At 37.2% G+C, this 20,189-nt stretch overlaps 1 protein-coding gene across 4 annotated transcripts in view; it reads right to left on the minus strand.

The window, feature by feature from the left end:
- Nucleotides 1-820: 820 nt before the first annotated feature.
- Nucleotides 821-20,189, minus strand: part of RITA1 (RBPJ interacting and tubulin associated 1) — a 28,916-nt gene continuing 9,547 nt past the window's right edge. For 3 of the 4 annotated variants that reach the window (XM_053702168.1, XM_053702166.1, XM_053702165.1), the window contains exons 2-3: nucleotides 11,642-11,944; nucleotides 821-4,520 (exon numbers count right to left, since the gene is read on the minus strand). In XM_053702168.1, the coding sequence (XP_053558143.1) occupies nucleotides 4,091-4,520; nucleotides 11,642-11,919 (708 nt within the window). In that variant the 5' untranslated portion in view covers nucleotides 11,920-11,944 and the 3' untranslated portion in view covers nucleotides 821-4,090. Of the gene's footprint in view, nucleotides 4,521-11,641; nucleotides 11,945-17,659; nucleotides 17,855-20,189 lie in introns of all 4 variants that reach the window. The other variant, XM_053702167.1, reaches the window with a different exon arrangement.

Below are 20,189 nucleotides of genomic sequence, written 5' to 3' on the forward strand. Positions count from 1 at the left end.
TGTTTACAATTAAATGTGTTATTTCACATTTCAGTGTTGCCTCCCATTTCCAGTGCTAATAAGGATAATTGCCTGTACCCTGGTGTAACATCCCAATATAGTGGAGCCAAAGTAAAAGTGTTGTTCAATGAAATGCACATGCATGCAACAACGACTCTGCATACCAAACCTAGCACCTGCTACTGGACCACCAGAGAAAGTGGGACTAAGGGCTGGAACCACAAGGCACCAGGAAGACTTAATATAGTCATGGTGCACATCAAAATTCAAACCACCTGGTACACGATGACAAGTCTACAAGCATGCCTGGAAGAAGGGGCCATCACTCCCCTAATACACCAAGCATTCACCTAGGAAACCAGGAGGAGTGTGAGACTTGAATACCCTGCACAGGGACAGAACTAAGAATGGAAGACATTCCGAGAGTGATGAATTTTACAAAAATTAGAAATTCATCCAGCACCTGTGTAGTAGGGTGGGTGCAAAACTATCAGGGCCTTGCACAATAGCACAACAATTCCAAACAAATGACTACCGGGCCCTGGACACATCCAGCTAAAAATTATCGGGCCTTGAGGTCACTGGAGTTGAGAACCACTGGGCTATAAAAATGGATCATCTACAAAACATTTATGCAAAGAAAAATCTAGTGTACAATGTCCCTTTAATCAATATGAATTATTGCATCCAAAGAATATACATTGAGGAATGGTAACTGTACTCTAGGGTGAGCCAAGATAAGTAGTTTCATCCATGTCAGGAAAGTTTGCTCTATAAACGCCCTCTTTTTGATGTTTTAGATGCAGTAAATAAAACAGACTTCAAAATGCCTCTTTAATGTCAAGTAAATTTAGATAATATCTCAGACTTGGGGATTCAGCTTAACAATAAAATACATTTCAAAAAGAGGTACCAAACATGAATACAGGTCACTTTCATTTACATAATACAAAAGCATAAGCTCAGGGAAAGTATAAGTGCATTTTAAAGGACAGACAAGAAGGAAAAATGCAAAATGTATAAGGTCACTCAATCGTGGTGAGAGAAATTCAGATGTAAGAAGAATAAAGAACTATAATTTAAAGGGACACTGAACCCAAATTTTTCTTTCGTGATTCAGATAGAGCATGCAATTTTAAGCAACTTTCTAATTTACTCCTATTATCAAATATTCTTTATTCTCTTGGTATGTTTATTTGAAAAGCAAGAATGTAAGTTTAGATGCCGGCCCATTTTTGGTGAACAACCTGGGTTGTCCTTGCAGATTGGACAGCACCAAAAAAAAAGGGCTGTCCATGGTTCTGAACCAAACATTTGCTGGCTCCTTAGCTTAGATGCCTTCTTTTTCAAATAAAAATAGCAAGAGAATGAAGAAAAATTGATAATAGGAGTAAATTAGAAAGTTGCTTAAAATTGCATGTTCTATCTGAATCATGAAAGAAAAAATTTGGGTTCAGTATCCCTTTAATTAAAGCAATAAAGTAACACAGAACCTCTCTCTATAACATAGGTATCTAGCCACTCTCTAATACAAGACATGCTTACATTTTACAATGAAAGGCACAATACCACACACTAAATGGTTCTTAATGTGCAAGGACCCCTAACACCCATCATCATTCACTGTTTGACATATTCACTACATCCTCTATTTGCTGGCAACTGAAGAAACACACACAAAGTCACAGTCACACCTGTAAGCACTCTCACAATACTCTTGTGCAAGACACCTTTTACTACAACTTGGTAACTGGCTACAGCAAGCTCACACCTCCTAATCAAGTTCTTGCTAAGTAAGGCACTTTTATACAGCTCAATTAAACAGTAACCATGCAAGGCACTCTATGTGACCTCTAAATCGGTCATTTGTACAAATAACTTTATGAGTCTCTGTAAAAGACACTGGGTTCTCATGAAACAGAATTTTCTATCCCTTCTGAAATGCAGAAATGAGGTTCACCCTTGAACTATCAGTATGTTGTGCTCTCTCGCACCCTCAGTACAGAGAACCCACAACTTTCAGCACAACACAATAATTTTACAATTGTTAATACAACTATTACACCCCTGAATGATATATGTACTGTATTCAGTAAAATACTTATTGTGGTTGCAGCAGTCACTCTATGCCTTACTGCCTGTCTGCATGCCCTGTATGCTTCTGTAGTTATCTTAAAGCAGACTTTACCCAATCTCCCATATTATGCCAAGCACGTAGTAGTCATTGGCAATACAGAGTGGACACCCGTTCACAAAGAATGGATACATTTAAAGAAAAACCCTGACCTGATTACAAAAGCTCTTTTTAAACAATTTATGTTTTTTAATAGATTCGCTTTAATATAGCTTTCAAAAACCTTCTCTCTCATGTAAAAAACATAAAATAATAAATGTAGGTGCAAAGCTCACTTATGTATTAATACAACGCTCACCAAACAAAGCACAATTACTCATCAGTACAACACTCATCAAACAAGTCACGCTCGCTCATCAGTACAACATTCATCAGACAAGTCACGCTCGCTCATCAGTACAACACTCATCAGACAAGGCACTCTCGCTCATCAGTACAACATTCATCAGACAAGTCACGCTCACTCATCAGTACAACACTCATCAAACAAGTCACGCTCGCTCATCAGTACAACATTCATCAGACAAGGCACTCTCGCTCATCAGTACAACACTCATCAGACAAGGCACGCTTGCTAATTAGTATGACACTTATCAAACAAGGCACACTCATCAGTACAACGCTCATCAAACAAGGCACACTCGTTCATCAGTACAACGCTCAAACAAGGCACACTCATCAGCATAACATTTAGCAAACAAAGCATGGTTACTCATAAGTACAACACTAACAAGGCACACTCATCAGTACAACGCTCATAAAACAAGTCACTCTCGTTCATCAGTACAACACTCATCAGACAAGGTACGCTTGCTAATTAGTATGACACTTATCAAACAAGGCAGACTCATCAGTACAACGCTCAAACAAATCACGCTCGCTCATCAGTACAACATTTATCAAACAAAGCATGGTTACTCATCAGTACAATGCTCATCAAACAAGTCACTCTCGTTCATCAGTACAACATTTATCAAAGCATGGTTACTCATAGGTACAACACTAACAAGGCACACTCATCAGTACAACGCTCATCAAACAAGGCACGTTCGCTCATCAGTACAACGCTTATCAAACAAGGCACGCTCGCTCATCAGTACAACTCATCAATCAAGGCACGCTCATCAAATAAGGCATGCTCGCTCATCAGTACAACTCTCATCAATCAAGGCACACTCACTCATCAGTACAATGCTCATCAATCAAGACACGCTGGCTCATCAGTACAACACTCTTCAAACAAGGCACGCTCATTCATCAGTACAACACTTATTAATCAAAGCATGCTTACTCATCAGTACAATGCTCTAACAAGGCACACTCATCAGTACAACTCATTAAACAAGGCACGCTTGCTCATCAGCACAACGAAGCTTATCAATCAAGGTACGCTCATCAGTACGATGCTTATCAAACAAGGTACGCTCGATTATCAGTACAACTCTCATTAATCAAGGCACGCTCATCAAACAAGGCACGCTCACTCATCAGTACAACTCTCATCAATCAAGGCACGCTCATCAAACAAGGCACACTCACTCATCAGTATGACGCTCATCAAACAAGGCTTATCAAACTAGACACGCTCATTCATCAGTACAACACTCATCAAGCAAGCCACACTCGCTCATCAGTACAACACATCAAACAAGGCACATTCGGTCATCAATACAACGCTCATCAAACAGGGCATGTTCGCTCATCAGTACAACACTCGGCAAATAAAGACACACTGACTCAATACAATTCTCACTAAACAAGGCACACTCAATCAATATAATGCTCATTATACAAGGCAAACTCAATTATCTTTACAAGGATCTCTCTATAAGCACAGCAATGCCACTTCTCAGTACAAGACTCTTCCTTTGTCTTTACTGGTGCTAACAGCTTTAAAGCACCATGAAAAAAATGTAGTTGTGAGCACTGCTCTTCCCCTCTCTTTGCAACCAAGTCTCATTTCCATGGTGGCTTGTCTTGAATGGATCCCGATCCTCTTCTGGCAGTTACCCTCCCTGTGCTAACTGATCGTGCACTATCTTTTCCAACCGGACCCCTGTTGGATTTTGTATTTAGTGATGAGCTCATCATAGATGGAGACTGCTCAGAGTCAGTGTCAGTGTCTGGGGGCCTCCAGAAGTTTCTTGTACTCTTGTAAGTTTCAAAAGTATGGTCTGAAACATCAGGCGGATGCACAGCTCTGAGGGGAAGTTGTTTAGTAACTGTCTTGGAGTTCTGTGGTCTTATTGTGGGGGAAGGGCTCCAAAGAAGGGGGCGTGGTCTCACAAGATCTTCCTTCTTTATCCAGGGGGCTTCCCAACCACAATCCTCTATTTTCTGTCCAAATAAGGTCTCATCACAATAAGAAGGAGAGCGGCTCTTCACCCTAGGGGGAGATAGAACAGGTAAAAATGTTGAATTTGAAAGAAAAATCAAGGAAGGACTAATTCCACAGACATATCATAGACCCTTATGGGACATGAAATCTATGTTTTATTCAGATATTGTTGTATAACACTATAAAACTAATATACATTTAAATGGTGTATAAAGATGTGTGTTTAATGTCACTAATTTTACTGTAGTCTTGGAACTAGATAAAGAAAATTAGCAAAATGTGCCAACACATTCAGCAACACTACATAGGGTATACAATGAAGTAACACAAAAGAAATACTAAACAAATTTAGGGATTAGATGACTATTACAGTTTGCTCTAAGTGTTAATAAATTGAGATAAAAGAGCAAATTGGTTGTTTGAAGGTGTGCACATTGCAGGGCTTTTTTGATCAAAAACAGCTTGCTTCTACCATGTACATTAGAGGTTTTGAGAGATAGTTAGTAGGTTTCACTAAAGAGGTGGGCTTGAGAGTCTCAAAGGTTTAGGTTGGAATCAGACAGCGGGGGTAGTATTGGAAGATAAAGTGGGATAACATTTTCTCTTTCTCAACAAATCTAACAAATTGCAGGACTACATTATTTATGTTCCTCTTACTCAAAAGAATACAATTTCTAACCCATTCACTTATGCTTAGATTGAGTACTGCAACCCTGTTCAAACTGGACTACATGTCAGCAGACTATTTCCACTAAATCTAGAATAGATTGAGTGGAAATAGTCCAGAATGATTGCCTTGGCCAGATTCACCCATCTCACATGTTGTTCATTCTAACACCACATATACCTCCAAGGCCATACAAGAAAAAGCATTATTAGATAGTAAAGATCTGTTAAGTGCATGCTGCTCAGAACCACTCCATACTACCTAAAGTAGAGGTTAGCAGCACTGGCAATTCTGCAAGAAAAAAAAATGTATTACATAAAAACAGCAAGCTAGGGGTTGTGAGGTGGAGGGTAAGGTGTTACACATTTGGTTTTAATACCAATAAGATGCTTGTTACTAGGTAAGTATACAAAATGATGGTTACTGTATACTGGGAAAAAACAGGTTTATAAAGGGGATAAGATAATGCAAAATTACAGTCTATATATTACTTGGGTTGATAATGCAAAATTAGTAATTCTGGAAAAAATGACTTTTATAGATATCCATTTAATTGTTTAATTAACATTTTTAAATTAGTGTTCAGTTACAATGAATGGTTACAATGAATGGAATGAACTGTACATTTATGTATAGATAAATGAGATATGGTTATTTTGTTCTTCTTATTGTGTTAATCTTTCTTTATATTAAGTTGTACATATTTACACTATAATTAGAAATAAATTCATCCCCTGCTGTTTCCACTTACATGATGTTAATGCTAAAAAGTGTTCACAAAACATATTAAGATAAGATTGTTTTTTTGAGGGTTTGTAGTGCATGCAATTTATTGCCTTAATAGCTGGTTATTTTGTAAATCTTTAGCAAAACGATAATGACAAAATACGTTGGAGCCAAAGAAGAAAGTGTTTATACAGATATTGACAGTGCTCCACCTAGTGGAAAAATAATAAAAACACCATTTGGAAATACCAATAACAGACCATAATACCACATCATTAATAATAATATAAAAGCCTTGATAGATTACATGCAAAATAATCTTCTTGTTTGTACTATTCAAATTTTAGCAAGAAACATTTTTTGTCATGTAAAAAGAATAGGTAATGATCAGATCATGCTTATTTCTTACACGAGTCACTGGTACTGGATGCTTATTCTGCTTTTCTTTCTCTCTCTCTCTCTCTTGCCCTGTACCTCTCCTGGCATTCTCATTCATTTCCTACATAGGACTTCTGAAATGTTGCAAGCTTTAATTTATTAAATTAGTAAGTTTACCTTTATTAAAAGGGACATGAAACCCAATTTGTTTTCTTGAGACAAAGCATAAAATGTCCAATTTACTTCTATTATAACATTTTATTAATTCTGTTGGTAGCCTTTGTTGAGGGGGCAGCAATGCACTGCTGAGGAGCCAATGATAAAAGGCATATTTATGCAGCCACAAATTAGAAGCTAGCTCCCAGTAGTGAACTTAATGCTCAGCCTTCCTAGGTATGTTTTTCAACAAAAGATACCAAGAAATTAAAACAAAACTAGATAACAGAAGTAAATTAGAAAGTTGTTTAAAATGACATGCTATATCTAAATCATGAGGATTTTTTTTGGGTTTCATGTCCCTTTATTGCATATCAAGCTTTTGTGAAGTAGTAAAAGTTGGAGTCAGAGATTTAAAGGGACATTAAACCCAAATTTTTTCTTTCATGATAGAGATAGAGAATACAATTTTAAAAAATATTCCAATTTACTTCTATTTTGCGTTATTCTTTAGATAGCGTTTACTGAAGAAATAGCAATGCACATGTGCGAGCCAATCACACGAGGCATCTATGTGCAGCCACCAATCAGCAGCTACGAGCCTATCTAGATATGCTTTTCAGCAAAGGATATCAAGAGAATGAAGCAAATTAGATAATAGAAGTAAACTAGAAAGATGTTTAAAATGGCATGCTCTTTCTAAATCATGAAAGAGAAAATTTTGGGTTTCATGTACCTTTAAATACTCGATAAGTGTGAGGTTTTGTGGGAAGTTAGCTACTTCTTTTGATGTGGAACAGTGGAGTAGATTTCGTCCATCAGAATTTAATGAATGTGCTTATAGTCTGATTCCAAGCCTGTAATAAGTAACTATTTACTTTTGCTTTGATATGTTGGTTTTAATGATATATTATATGATTAATTATAAGTTTATATGTGTAAAATCTAAAGTGCCATATAAACTACAAGTTGGCGATTTTTTGCATTTAAAATGCAATTTTGCATCATAAACGGTTTAACTTTGCATTAGGTATTAAGACACTGGTAAAGTAACAGTCTGGATGTCACTTCTGATTGGATCACAAAGTAAGAGAGTGCGGGATTGTATAGAACATATACCTTTCAAGTCCCTTTAAACTAATAATGTTAAACTGTGATACTGAGTTGGTCTGAGATCCTGAACATCTTGCAAAAGCACCAAACACCTGTATAAAGATCTTTGTATGGGCTATATTATGTAATATTAAGTAAAAACCGATATATATGTCACATAAGATGGCCATCCTGTTATTTTCTTTATCTTAATTTTATCAGAAAATCTTACATAATTAAAAAAAATAACAAGACAGTAATAAGACAGAATAAAACTGAATGTTCTGGATGAACCAATCCCAGTTTGCTACTTTACTTTTAAGTGGATTTCAGACAGTGCAGGCAAAGCTTCCCCTCTCCACTGCTGATATATAAAGACATATGCTCTATTGCTCTTCTAAGGAGACAGTGTAAAAGTTTTTTAGAACAGTGTACAGTCCCCATTTTGCAACACATGGGAAAGTGCAACATGCATGCAAATACGTAGTTCTATATCTGATGAGTGAAAAAGTTTGGAATGACACAGCTATCATATCAATGCTAGGTTTAAGATTTTTTTTTCTTTAAAGGGAAGGTCAATTTTCATCAATGAGTGCCCGTTTTTTTAAAAATACTTTTAAAAACAGGGGCACATTCATTGATGAAAATTAACATTGCACTGGATTTGAAGAAATACTTACCTTTTACTCCTGCAAAGCCGGATCGCCGATCCCCCTCCTTCTTCATGCTGTAGACCACAGCAATGACGAAACTGGCTTCCTCCAATCACAGGCGGGCATCACGAGCTGGATGCTCTGGGGTGCAAGCCATGATTGGAGGAAGCCGGTTTTCGTCATTTCTGACGTCAGTACAGAGGAACTGAGGCTGGGATCGGCAATCCGGTTTTGCAGAAGTAAAAGGTAAGTATTTCTTCAAATCCAGTGCAATGTTAATTTTCATCAATGAAAGTGCCCCTGTTTTTAAAAGTATTTTTAAAAAACGGGCACTCATTGATGAAAATTGACCTTCAATTTAAACATGTTTATAAAAACCTTTTAAACCTTGTTTACCAATGTATACCCAGATTCTCTTGGACTTTGTTTGTCCAACTCCCAATCCTAAAACATGTTTCAGATTGTCCCTTTTGGTCTGGAGGGAGACCAATTTCTTTAGCCTAAAAACAAAGATATTTGCACTGGAATCAGCCTGAGACATTATCATCCACAATGTCAGTAAAATGCTCATATGGTAAAATCTTGTACAGTATCTTAAATTCTTTATAAAGCTTTATTTCACCATCTAGAGCTAATCAAATGAGAAGCTAAGAGAATTGCTAGGGAACACATTTTATGTTCAGGATTCAGAAATACCTTATCTAATAGAAAAGGTTTTACTAGAATAAGGATTTCATCTCTGTTGGTGACCATAGGATTGACCCCTGTTATAACTTTTTCCAATTCTACTCTACTGATTTGGCACATAGAATTATGCCAAGGCCCTGTATGGTAGTACTGATCTAGGATAGGTACTCTTATGTTTGCTTTGGATCAGGATTAATAAAAGACTTTGCTGTTAACTCTTGGGGGTAGATTTATCAAGCAGCGGATGCTGCAATCTAACCCCGAAGTTTCCGGCTCCTCTGAGGTAGCGGACAGCAATTAACCCGATCGGGATGATTGACACCCCCTGCTAGTGGCAGATTGGTCGCGAATGTGCAGGGGGCAGCATTGCACAAGCATTTCACCAAAAATGCTTGTGCAATCATAAATGCCAACAGTGTATGCTGTCGGCATTTAGCGATGCCGGGCGGGCATGATTTGCCACAGCGAATCATGTCCTCCCGCCGCTTGATAATGCGGCCCCTTGGTCTCCAAGAATCCCCACATAAAGCTTCACAAGTCAGTTTCTTGGCTTTTTTTTTTTTTTTTTTTTAATATTTTTATTTGAGGTTCATTCAAAGGCATACAGGGTCACAAAAGCAAGTCTTTCATCACATGAAATAAAACTTCAGAGTTACAAAAGGCATAAACAGTAAAATGAAAGGATGAAGAATATAAAGCCAACATTTTACACTTTGTAACGACATAATAAGAATAGGATGCCAAACTTCTGGAAACCTAAATGACACCATAGGTCGCTTTTGGACCTCTATGGGTAAAAGGTAGTAATAAAGCTAGAGAAGGAATTTAAAAACATGAGACCAACTGTGGATCTCAACAATGAACCTAATTTTTATAACATTTAGTAACAAGAAAACATAAGTATGTTGCGATAAATTCAAAATTTACAGTAGTAGCTGTGAATAATATAAAAAAAAACTGTTATGCAATCGAGCTATCCTGCTAGACTAGGCGGGAAAAATAAACATAGTAGTAGACAGCTATGCAGCGGGGTGTACTTATGATGGGAATAGTTTGGGTGCGATATGGATGAGAAAGGTTAAAAAATATTCACATGTACATCAGGTAGTAGAAATAACACTAGACTGGCTGCTATATCGCAAGATTAACTAAACAAAAAGAAATTAAGAACAGCAAGTATATTAATGTACAAAACAGAGCTAAAACCTCTTTTTATAACAAATACATTTTCATGCATGGGTAATACGGTAATAAATGTATGAATGTTACAAGAGATTCTGTACTCATAGGGGAATTGGGTAAGGTGCAGCATAGACAAGAAAAGCCGCATAGTTGTCCCTCTTAGTATAGAGGGTACATTATGTTATATCTGGGGGGGAGGGGGTAATTTTTTAGGCGGGGGGGGGGGGGGAGGAGGTGGTAATATGGAGGTGATAGGCAAAATGTATAAACAGAGCACTATATCAGCGATGGGGTTTTTTAAGACGCATGGATCATTATAAAGTAACTAGGAACAGGCTAATTGTATGGTGGGTCAATACTGTGTCTTGTATAAGAGACTGAGAAATCTTAAGGCGATAATTTTGACATTAGGTGCTTAGTTCTTTTACAGTACTAGTAAGGGAAAGACTATATATATTAGCACTAGAGGAGGTCCAGCCTCTCCCGGTGCTTTTTCGCCGCATTCTAGGCACTTATCATAAAGATCCCAAGTGTGACGTTGGAGGCCAAGCTTATGCAACTGTGTCTTTAGCTTCACCATATACATACACTGCCCCAAACAAAACTATGGCAACATCCGCTAGTATAGTGAGTCTTCAATTGGCACTTTGGAAGTAGGGTATGAAATAAGCTATACAGATTTAAGGCAATGTATAAATAGATAAATGCAAGGGCAGTTAAGCAAACAGTTAGGTGTTTCTCCTCTGGATAAATAAGTACTCTGTCTCCCGGGTGTGGGCCCACCACCTAGGAACAAAGAGGTCATACCACATCTATTACCAGGGGAGAGGAGAACATGAGATACTAGACCTTGCTATGTGAGAGAAGCTACAAAAACATGTTGTCATTTGAAAAAGTCACTGCAATTACCAAACATTCTGCAAGCTAAGCATGACGAGATAAATGAAAAAAAAAAGAAGAGATTGTATCAGGACCAGGGTTAAACTCCCCAATGTTCACTAAATAATGTATCTAACAGCTATTCTTGGCTTTTTTTAATATTTCAATATAAGTTATTGGAAGATCTAAAAAATATATAAGAACTTGTGGAGACTTTTTTTTTTTTTTTAAATTGATATAAACCTCCCTTGTCAAGAAGTTTTACATCAAGCCCTTTTTTAAGTCTAAGCGCAGAAAAAAGTGGGGTTTCGTTATATTTAAAACGAGACAAATAGCTTAGGATTTGGGCAAGAAAATTAGAGATGAAAGGAAACATTTCTCAATAGTTTCTCTATATTTATTGTATAACCTGATGTGGAAGAGACAGTTTATATTTTAAATAAAATTGGATGAGTGAACATAAGTTTTGTTATAGATAAGAGGATTTTATAAAATGTGAAATGATTTGCTATATCAGTTATGGGTGTTAGTGTTATGATAAGGAAACAGCTGGATGGAGTTCAAATGTTTAAAATGTCTGAAAGCAAAAATGACCTGTAGCATAAAAAAAATCATGAATCTAGTTGATCTCTCTTGGATTGCAATCTAAGAGCTATTGGACAGCAAACTGAAAAATAACATTAGTACCCACTCAATTTTCTCTTTCAGGACCTCTCTTAAAGAGTTAGTTTTATAGATTTTTGTTTTACCTGTACTGAATCTTTTTCCTGGGGGTCCCTCCTGGGGTAGAGCTTGTCCGACTGCTGATATTGCCATTTGTTTCTGTATTTGTTGCTGGGCTCCAAAGTAGGGGTTTCTGTCTCGGAGTTGCTGTATTCCATTTTATAATGGGATCTGGTTTCCCTCCTGAGCTTCCAAAGAGAGTTTCATCCACATAGGAGTTTGCAGCTTTGAAACGGTAAGCACTGCGGCTCTTGTGCTGAGGAAGTGAGGTGCGATGCCCAGTGATGGAGAGGTCCAAAGACATGACTGAAGAAATTAGAACATTACACCTGAAAGACACACAGCACTCAGTACACAATCTTCTATACAAGATACCACATTTCTATTTAACTCCACATAACAAAAGAAAGAGCTACATAATACTAACAGATTCCCTACAATATATCATTTTACAAAAACCTGTACACAAAAATAATAAACACACCTCCCACTATGGTGATGATGAGTCTCTATAAATGGCTAATAAAGTAAAGCAGTAGTGAGTACGGAATTCAGCCGAAACGCGTATACTGTGTGTTCTATTTTTGTACCTGTGTCCTCCATGGATTTTTAAACTTGTTATCAATAAAAGTTAATTTTTTATATTCTTTTGTTGCGGCTTCAACCTTCCTTTCTTTTTGGTTGATTAATAAAGTAATTTCCCTGAGTAAAAATGCAACGTATTCAGGGTACACACAAATGATGAGCATTTAGCGCTAACAATCCATCTTCTCAAAAACCACAAATAATATCTAGCACAGGACAGGTGTAGAAAGAGAGGGTGCAAGCTGTACAGACTGACACTGAACGTGCAGCATACTATATTTTAGACCAAAGCGTCTTAAACGTTTTTCACCTGGGACCCATTTTTTGCTTTGGAAAATGTTTGCGACCCCTATTATTATTATTATAATATAGTCCAAAATAAACCCCTTGTCAGACGAATATACATCGACTAGTGCTGCTGATTGGATCAGCCGCAGTTTCTGCTTGGGACCAGCAGTGCTCTATGGGTCCCAAGTGGCATTTCCACTATGTGTTTAACTCCTTTGCAAGGCTTAAAAACACAAAGTAGTGTAGGGTCATTAGTCTTAAAATTACAGGTGCTAGCGAAATAGAGATGTCATTTTTTGCCTATTATGGTCCTGTTCTAGATAAACATGGATGTCATTTGGCAATGGGATGTACTAAAAGGAATGACAAGGGTGAATGACAAAATGGAGGACCCATAGACTATAATGGGATGTAAAATGAAAAGTGTTGAAGCAACACAACTATTAGACATATCGAATAGATATTCACCAGATATGTTCCCCAGGTACAGTAGCATATTCTGAAAGTGAGATTACTTCAGATTATAGGTGCTTTCTATGGAATGACAAGGGTGAATGACAAAATGGAATGCCCAAATATATTCCTGAAAGACCTGATCTGGACCCCATCCCATAGTTGCAGAACTCTCGCTATAACTAACCTTTTAATATTAGAATGTCTCTCTGTTTGGGACAAGATCTGTCACCGCCGCCTGACAGCACCCCATCCCTCCCCGGTGCGGAAACCCACCCAAACGCATGGTGTCAAACGAGTCTCAGATTTTTAGTCCACGACCCACCAGGATGGTTTTATCGAGTTGGACCAACCAGATCTACATATAGCCATTCCCGCGTTCCTCCGCTTTGAGCTGGTTAGAATTAAAAGCTTCCTCACTAGTTGGGGATTTCGCCCCAGTCTCTCTTGTCCGCTCATCCCATGGGAGTCTGTCTGGCACAGGGGCCACAGGTTATTCAGACCATTATCAATACAACTCCTTGAAGGAGCTATACCACCCAACCAAGCACCACACTTAGGTGGGAAACCCTCCTTCATATTTGCATTCTTGTAAACACTTGGCAAAGGGCTCTCACCCTGACTAGAATACTCTACATTGTGTAACAATGTTTGAAACATATTACAAAGTTATATCCCATTGGTATTTAGTCCCCACGCGACTATCAACATTTTTTCCGGGGACTTCCCCCTTATGTTGGAGGGGCTGCTGTCTTCCTGGTGACATGTTGCATGTATGGTGGAAATGCCCAAAAATTAAACCCTTATGGAACCTGTGCTTCAGTTCCCTGTCCGCAGTTGAGATTAGAATACCTAGAGATCCGGCTACAGCTCTCCTCCATCTAGATTTGCATCCAAAACACCATAGTCTGATATGTATATATCTCCTGTCCTCCATCAAAACCAATATTGCCAGGTCCTGGAAAAAAGTGATTCCCCCAAAGTGGGCTGAGATCGTAAACACCATGGCCTATATTTACACCATGGAAAAAGATATTTATCATTCACTAAATAAATCGGACCTGTTTGAAATGGCCTGGGCTGACTGAAAATACAAATATGACACAATGTGGCAATCGGTTACAAAACAAGACGCTCCACCCAATACATAACTAGATAAGGGGACGGCTGTTGCTTCTCTACCCTCTCTTCTTGTAATGATTTGTCAATAACTACAACATCCTCCCCCCCTTCCCTCTCCCCACCTGTCCTTTCTCTCTCTCCCTATTCATCCCCTCCTCCTCCCCCCCTTCCCTAGACGTTCGAGATTTTGATGTAATGTATTGTTTACATATATGTTTTCATGGATCAGAACGGTTTATTTTAAGTCTCCTTCCCTCACTGTGGAAGGAACTTTCCTTTACATATCAGTATCCTTCCTGTCAGTAATTGTAACTGGACAAGAATGTCTGAATTTTTCTGTTTGTGAATATGTGTGTAGGGGGTCCTGTGTGGCTCCATTTGTTATTATAAAATTCAAATAAAAATGTATTTATAAAAAAAAAAAATGGCATGCCCATAGACTATAATAGGATTACATTTAGTGCTATAGCAACAAAAATATGAGACATATTAAGTAGATATTTACCAGATATGTTCCTCAGGTACAGTAGCATATTCTGAAAGTGAGATTAGGTCAGATTATAGCTGTTTTCTATAAAATGACAAGGGTGAATGACAAAATGCAATGCCCATAATGGGATTACATGCAACAAGTATATATAAACTGTGCTTTCCAGTTATCACATAAAGTATTTCACAACGGATATAGAACCAACTAGGGCTGGGCGATATGGGAAAAAATTAAAATCGCCATTTTGGACCAAAAAAAAAAAAAAAAAAAATCGCAATTGCGATTTAATCATGATTTTTAAAAAATAACTGTTAAACATACATTTCAATGCTAAGATCTTTCACACAGTGCAGAAAATGTTAATTAATTGTATAGCAGATGCTTTAAAGGGACAGTATACACTCATTTTCATATAACTGCATGTAATAGACACTACTATAAAGAACAAGATGCCCAGATACTGATATAAAAATACAGTATAAAACGGTTTAAAGACTTACTTAGAAGCTCTCAGTTTAGAGCTGTTGAAAAGGTAGCTGGAAAGCCCATTGCAAGTGGGAAATAAGACACTCACCCCTCCCCCTTCTTTTGCATACGAAAAGACCCTTTACACAAACAGGAGCAAGCTGGAGAAGGTAGCTGACGGTATTCACATAAAACTTTGGGGCTTGGTTAGGAGTCTGAAAATCAGAGCAATGTTATTTAAAAATAAGCAAAACTATACATTATTTTAAAAATAAAACTTTATGGGCTACATAAATAGATAATCTACAAAACATATATGCAAAGAAAAAATGAGTGTATAATGTCCCTTTAAATACCCGTGTTAGGGTCTGTTTGTCAGAAATAAATTAGAACAAAACAAACAGTGACATTTTCAAATTCCCAAGATTCCATTTTAAAGTGAAGGTAAAGTTGCGGCTCTCGGATCATTCATATATGTAGCTTATGCGCTAATATATGAAATTGCTAAATTTTAATAAAAAATTAATTGTAAAATTATATATTTTTAATTATTACTTTTTCTATTGACACTACTGTCGCTCCGCCCTCGATTGACTTCCTGGTCAGTGTTCTATCCCATGTAGAAAGCGGCCCCACCCACTTTCTACATAAGCAGCCAGGCTCATTCCCTATTAACTAAGATGTTCGCTGAAGTAAGGCAAATGACATAGCCTATCCCCTGAATACTCTGACAGGAGTGTACATAAGTGGGAACAGGGGAGAGCACTAAAGGAAGCAAATGCTGTGCAAGGATGGGATTAAATCTAATTCATAATTACTGAGACCACCGAGTGCTCCACAAGGTTCTGGTTCCGATGTCAGGGTTAGGCTTTCCCATTAGCTTAGCCTGTACACGCACCCATTGATCATGCAGAAGGTTGTCCAGGAGTCCAGATTTTGAAGCTCTAGTCCAGGCAGCAATAGTGAGAGGGGAGAGAAGGTGCTTGCACAGGGAGAGACAGACCCGGTTTACTCAGTAGCGGAGGGCTAGCCTATACGATCCCCCTTCTGTACTTCATAGGGGACGGGGCTAAAATTTGCGTATTCTCTCGGTTTTTAAACCGCGGTGGTTAATCGCGGTTTAAAACCGCAACCGCGAAAAAACATGCAGCCCTAGAACCAACATATTAAAATACCATAGAAGGTGAGTGTTATATAGTTGTACGTATAATATATAATACAGAGAATATAGGGTAAAACTCCAAAGTAACCTGTATACTTATAACCAGATCAGAAAAGTATATATCACCCCTGTTGGTATGCAAGTTCCTGCATATGATGGAAGCAGAGGAAAAAGTATTTTCCAATATATGTCCCTGGAAAGAGGTGTGGACAATTCCAAGCAGTGGCCTCAGAAAATGCTGTCAATGGATGCTGCTCTAATTATACTAAGAGGACTGTGATCCTCCTCCCAAATGGAACTTGAAAGACAAAAAGAGAGCGCAAACCACTCTAAGAGTAAAAGTATTTAATACAAAATGTGAAGCCCAAGTAAAAAAATATACGTACAGGAATTAAAAACAACAAAGTATATAGTGCTCTTATTAAAACTAAATTTAGTGAACATTGCTGTAATATTAAAAACAAAATCGAGACTCATAGTGTACCTGTTCATTTCAGACACTTTCATAATGCTAATTCTACGGGACTAAAAATCAAAGTCATTGACTGGGTTCCGCCTAATAGTTCCAATAATGGATTAAAAACTCTACGACAGTGGGAAACATACTGGATTCACGAACTCCAGACTCTGAACACAGTCAATCATAAAGGTCTTAATATAGACTTAAACCTTCAGGCTTTTATGTAACTATGTTGCAGCACTTTGGGTGTTCTCATTCGAATATTAGGATTTGGGGGATTCTTTGACATAGTTTTTTCACCTTAGTTATATGTAACGTTCCTCTATGTCTCACATACTTTGTATTGCCTGTAGGCATACTGTAAGGATTATTTAAACTGTGTCCTTTTTAATGTTCATTTCATAATCAGTATAGGCTTTTGGAGTCTAGCTAGCAGCTATTCCCATAAGTACATACACCTATTTTAGTTCTTTGGTTTAACACTCCATGTTGTATCACAGAGGAGTAGGGTTTCCATATACTGTATCTTATCTCTCCCCTCTTTTAGTAAGGACAGTGTTTTAGCGGTAGCAGCGGATAATCTACAGAGCTTTCTATGAGATCACATAATAGTCAACCATTTTTGATAGCAGATATGATTTTAAAATTTAGTATCCTGGATTGATTTTTTATATCACAGTATACAATTACTTACATCATTAACTATTGATAGTTTGTATTTTGTCTGCTGGATAGCCTTTTACATGTTCTAATGTTTTCAATCATAAGCGTTTTATTTGCTTTGCAATATTTTTATATTACTGAATTTTTTTCATTGTACACCTTTTTACAGTGTTACTTATACATGCTTGTATGTGCATAGCTATATAAGTATTGTCCAATAGCTAGATATATGCCTTCTTAGCACTTTATGTATCATATCACATATAGTTATGACAGCTGCTTGGGAGGATTTCATTGGCGTTCAGTAGCCAATCATTAAGTGACACGTAGTCAGCCAATCAGACGCTGCAACGTACCTGACCTTGACAGCCCGCTGAATTCAAAAGGAAGTAAGCAGTTTGTTGATACATCACCACTTGACAAAGTCGGGTCGGATCCCGATGAAACGGGTTGAGGTGCTATAGCGTACGCACATGATCTCGACACAGGCTATAACAACTTTGAGTAGCCCCGCACCTCCAAGTCTTCACGGCGTTCCGGTTGCGCTTAGACTGTAGGAAGGACCAAGTGGCACAAGTCAACACTCATCTGAAATTACAAAGGAAAAGCATACACACAGACAGCACTCCTAGGAGTGCTGTCTGTGTGTATGCTTTTCCTTTGTAATTTCAAATATTCATACTCATACACCAAGCACCCACATCTAGCCGTATTGTAGTGGCATAATTGAAGATATAAATAGGTCTATTACATAAAAGTAGTGCCATTGCTAATTTTTTGTAAATTCAACACTCATCTGGCCTGCAGCGGAGTTTGTTTGGTGATATGCACTATATGCTTTGTTGTTGTTTTTTTTAAATAGATTTTTTCAAAAGTTTGTAATATTAATACAAAGCCAATAATACACAGTAAAGACATTACTTTTGATTAGGGCGCAGCCTAAGCACAGTAAAGTGAAAGTACAAGTTCCATATAATATATGGAGAAAAAAAAATGGAGTGATAAACACATTTCTCACAATGCAACAAAATAAATGAAGAAAACACAATTGTGTGTCACAATTTTTAGCTGTGAACTATATTATGAAAAGCTGTAATGTGCAGTGCTGAAGAGATAGTAACATTAAGGACTAATACCTCTTATGTCTAACTAATTGTATGTGAAAAAAATATATATCTCCCATCTTTATTTGTAGCCCCTCTCTTACTTCTAGCAAACTAAAGATAATTCTGTGGGAAGAAAATAATACCATATGACTTGACAATCTAGTAGTATAAATATATATATATATATATATATATATATATATATATAAAGCATATAACCTAAAGAAAATATGATTGTAAGTGTGGTATGTTTCAAGGGAATCCGCAGCAAAAGTCTCTGGTCTCAATCTAGAAGTGCCAGAGTACTACATATGAGGGGGGATGGGGTTAAGTCGAATAGTAAAGTATGAGAGCTCTCCTAGAATCTTTCAACATAAGGACCTAAATTTGGCTTATTATATCATATTTAACCATTTAAGATAATGTGAAAATCTAACCACCCAATCTAATGTTTTAAATTGTGGAGTGGGGATATTATAATGTACTTTTCTCTACTTCTGGACATCTGCTAGACGAGATACTGACTGGTAAATAAAAGGGGTGAGCAGGATAAAGGTAACATCCATAAGAATCAGGAGTCTGCAATTTGCACTGAAGTATAGGATATTAAATAGACTATATTAGTTTTAGGGCTAAATATAGATATGACAATGAAGGGATAGCTAGTTAAACAATTAAATATATCCCCTCTGCATAGAAAAAAAAAAAAAAGAACCCTGTCTCCTGGATATGGGCCCAATACCCAGCGACAGGAAGGTCATAACGGTAAACACATATCTATTACCAGAGGAGAAGAAAGTATGGTAAGCTCAGAGAAACTATTATGAGAGATGTGCACATTATCATGATATCTTTAATGTCCCTACGAATTAGGCACCTCAAATAAATATCTATTACCTATATGTCAATATGCTAGAGGTATATAGAGATTGAGGTAGTTTAAGTAACCATTAGCTCAACTGAATATATCCTTTCTGGCAGCATTCTACCCAAGCGTATGTGAAAATGATAGTGCTAACAGAAGTATATTCAACTTTAATCCAGACCAAGCTATATATTAAATTTAATACTGACCTCATTTACACTAAGTCAGTCCAACAAAAGAGGTATATAGAAGTATTCCATACTTTGTATATGTTAGAGCACAGAGCTGGACAGCTAGCTATTTAGCTCGCTAGTGTCTATTAACAGATAGTTTTGCAGAGTCTGAAGATCTTTATTATTTTTTTGGGAGTAGGGTGCGAAAAATTGATGCATATCCTGGAATCAGCAATTTTATATATCTATTTGAGATACCATATGCCATCTCTAGGTATGCAGTATTGTAGTGAATTTATCTCCAAGCCCTTATTTAATCTGTACTTTATTGCAATATACATATATATCACTAAATGTCCTCTCTGAGTAACTATTAATTCCCCCTAACAATTATTATTTATAATATATTTTTTAAGGTTCACAGAGACATTCCTCAAGTCACATATCAAATAGCCTTGTCATCTCGGCCACTGATAACGTGGCAGAGCCTAATTAATAACCATGGGGAACTCTCCACCAAATATAACTAGAGAATAAAATGTGAATTATACTCTGCTTGTAAGTAGATTGTATATATGTATAGGAGAATAAGCATAGGTAGCCTGAGATCTAGATAGCAATAACAGGTATATATAACAGCTGGTTAGTAGCCTCATAATAGGTTAACAAATAATCTGCTATAAGAGGTATGATTTATAGAAATCAGAAAATCGACTAACATTACATAAGTGAATATATATTC

Source organism: Bombina bombina, chromosome 2, assembly GCF_027579735.1.
Source record: "Bombina bombina isolate aBomBom1 chromosome 2, aBomBom1.pri, whole genome shotgun sequence".
Lineage (NCBI taxonomy): Eukaryota > Metazoa > Chordata > Amphibia > Anura > Bombinatoridae > Bombina > Bombina bombina.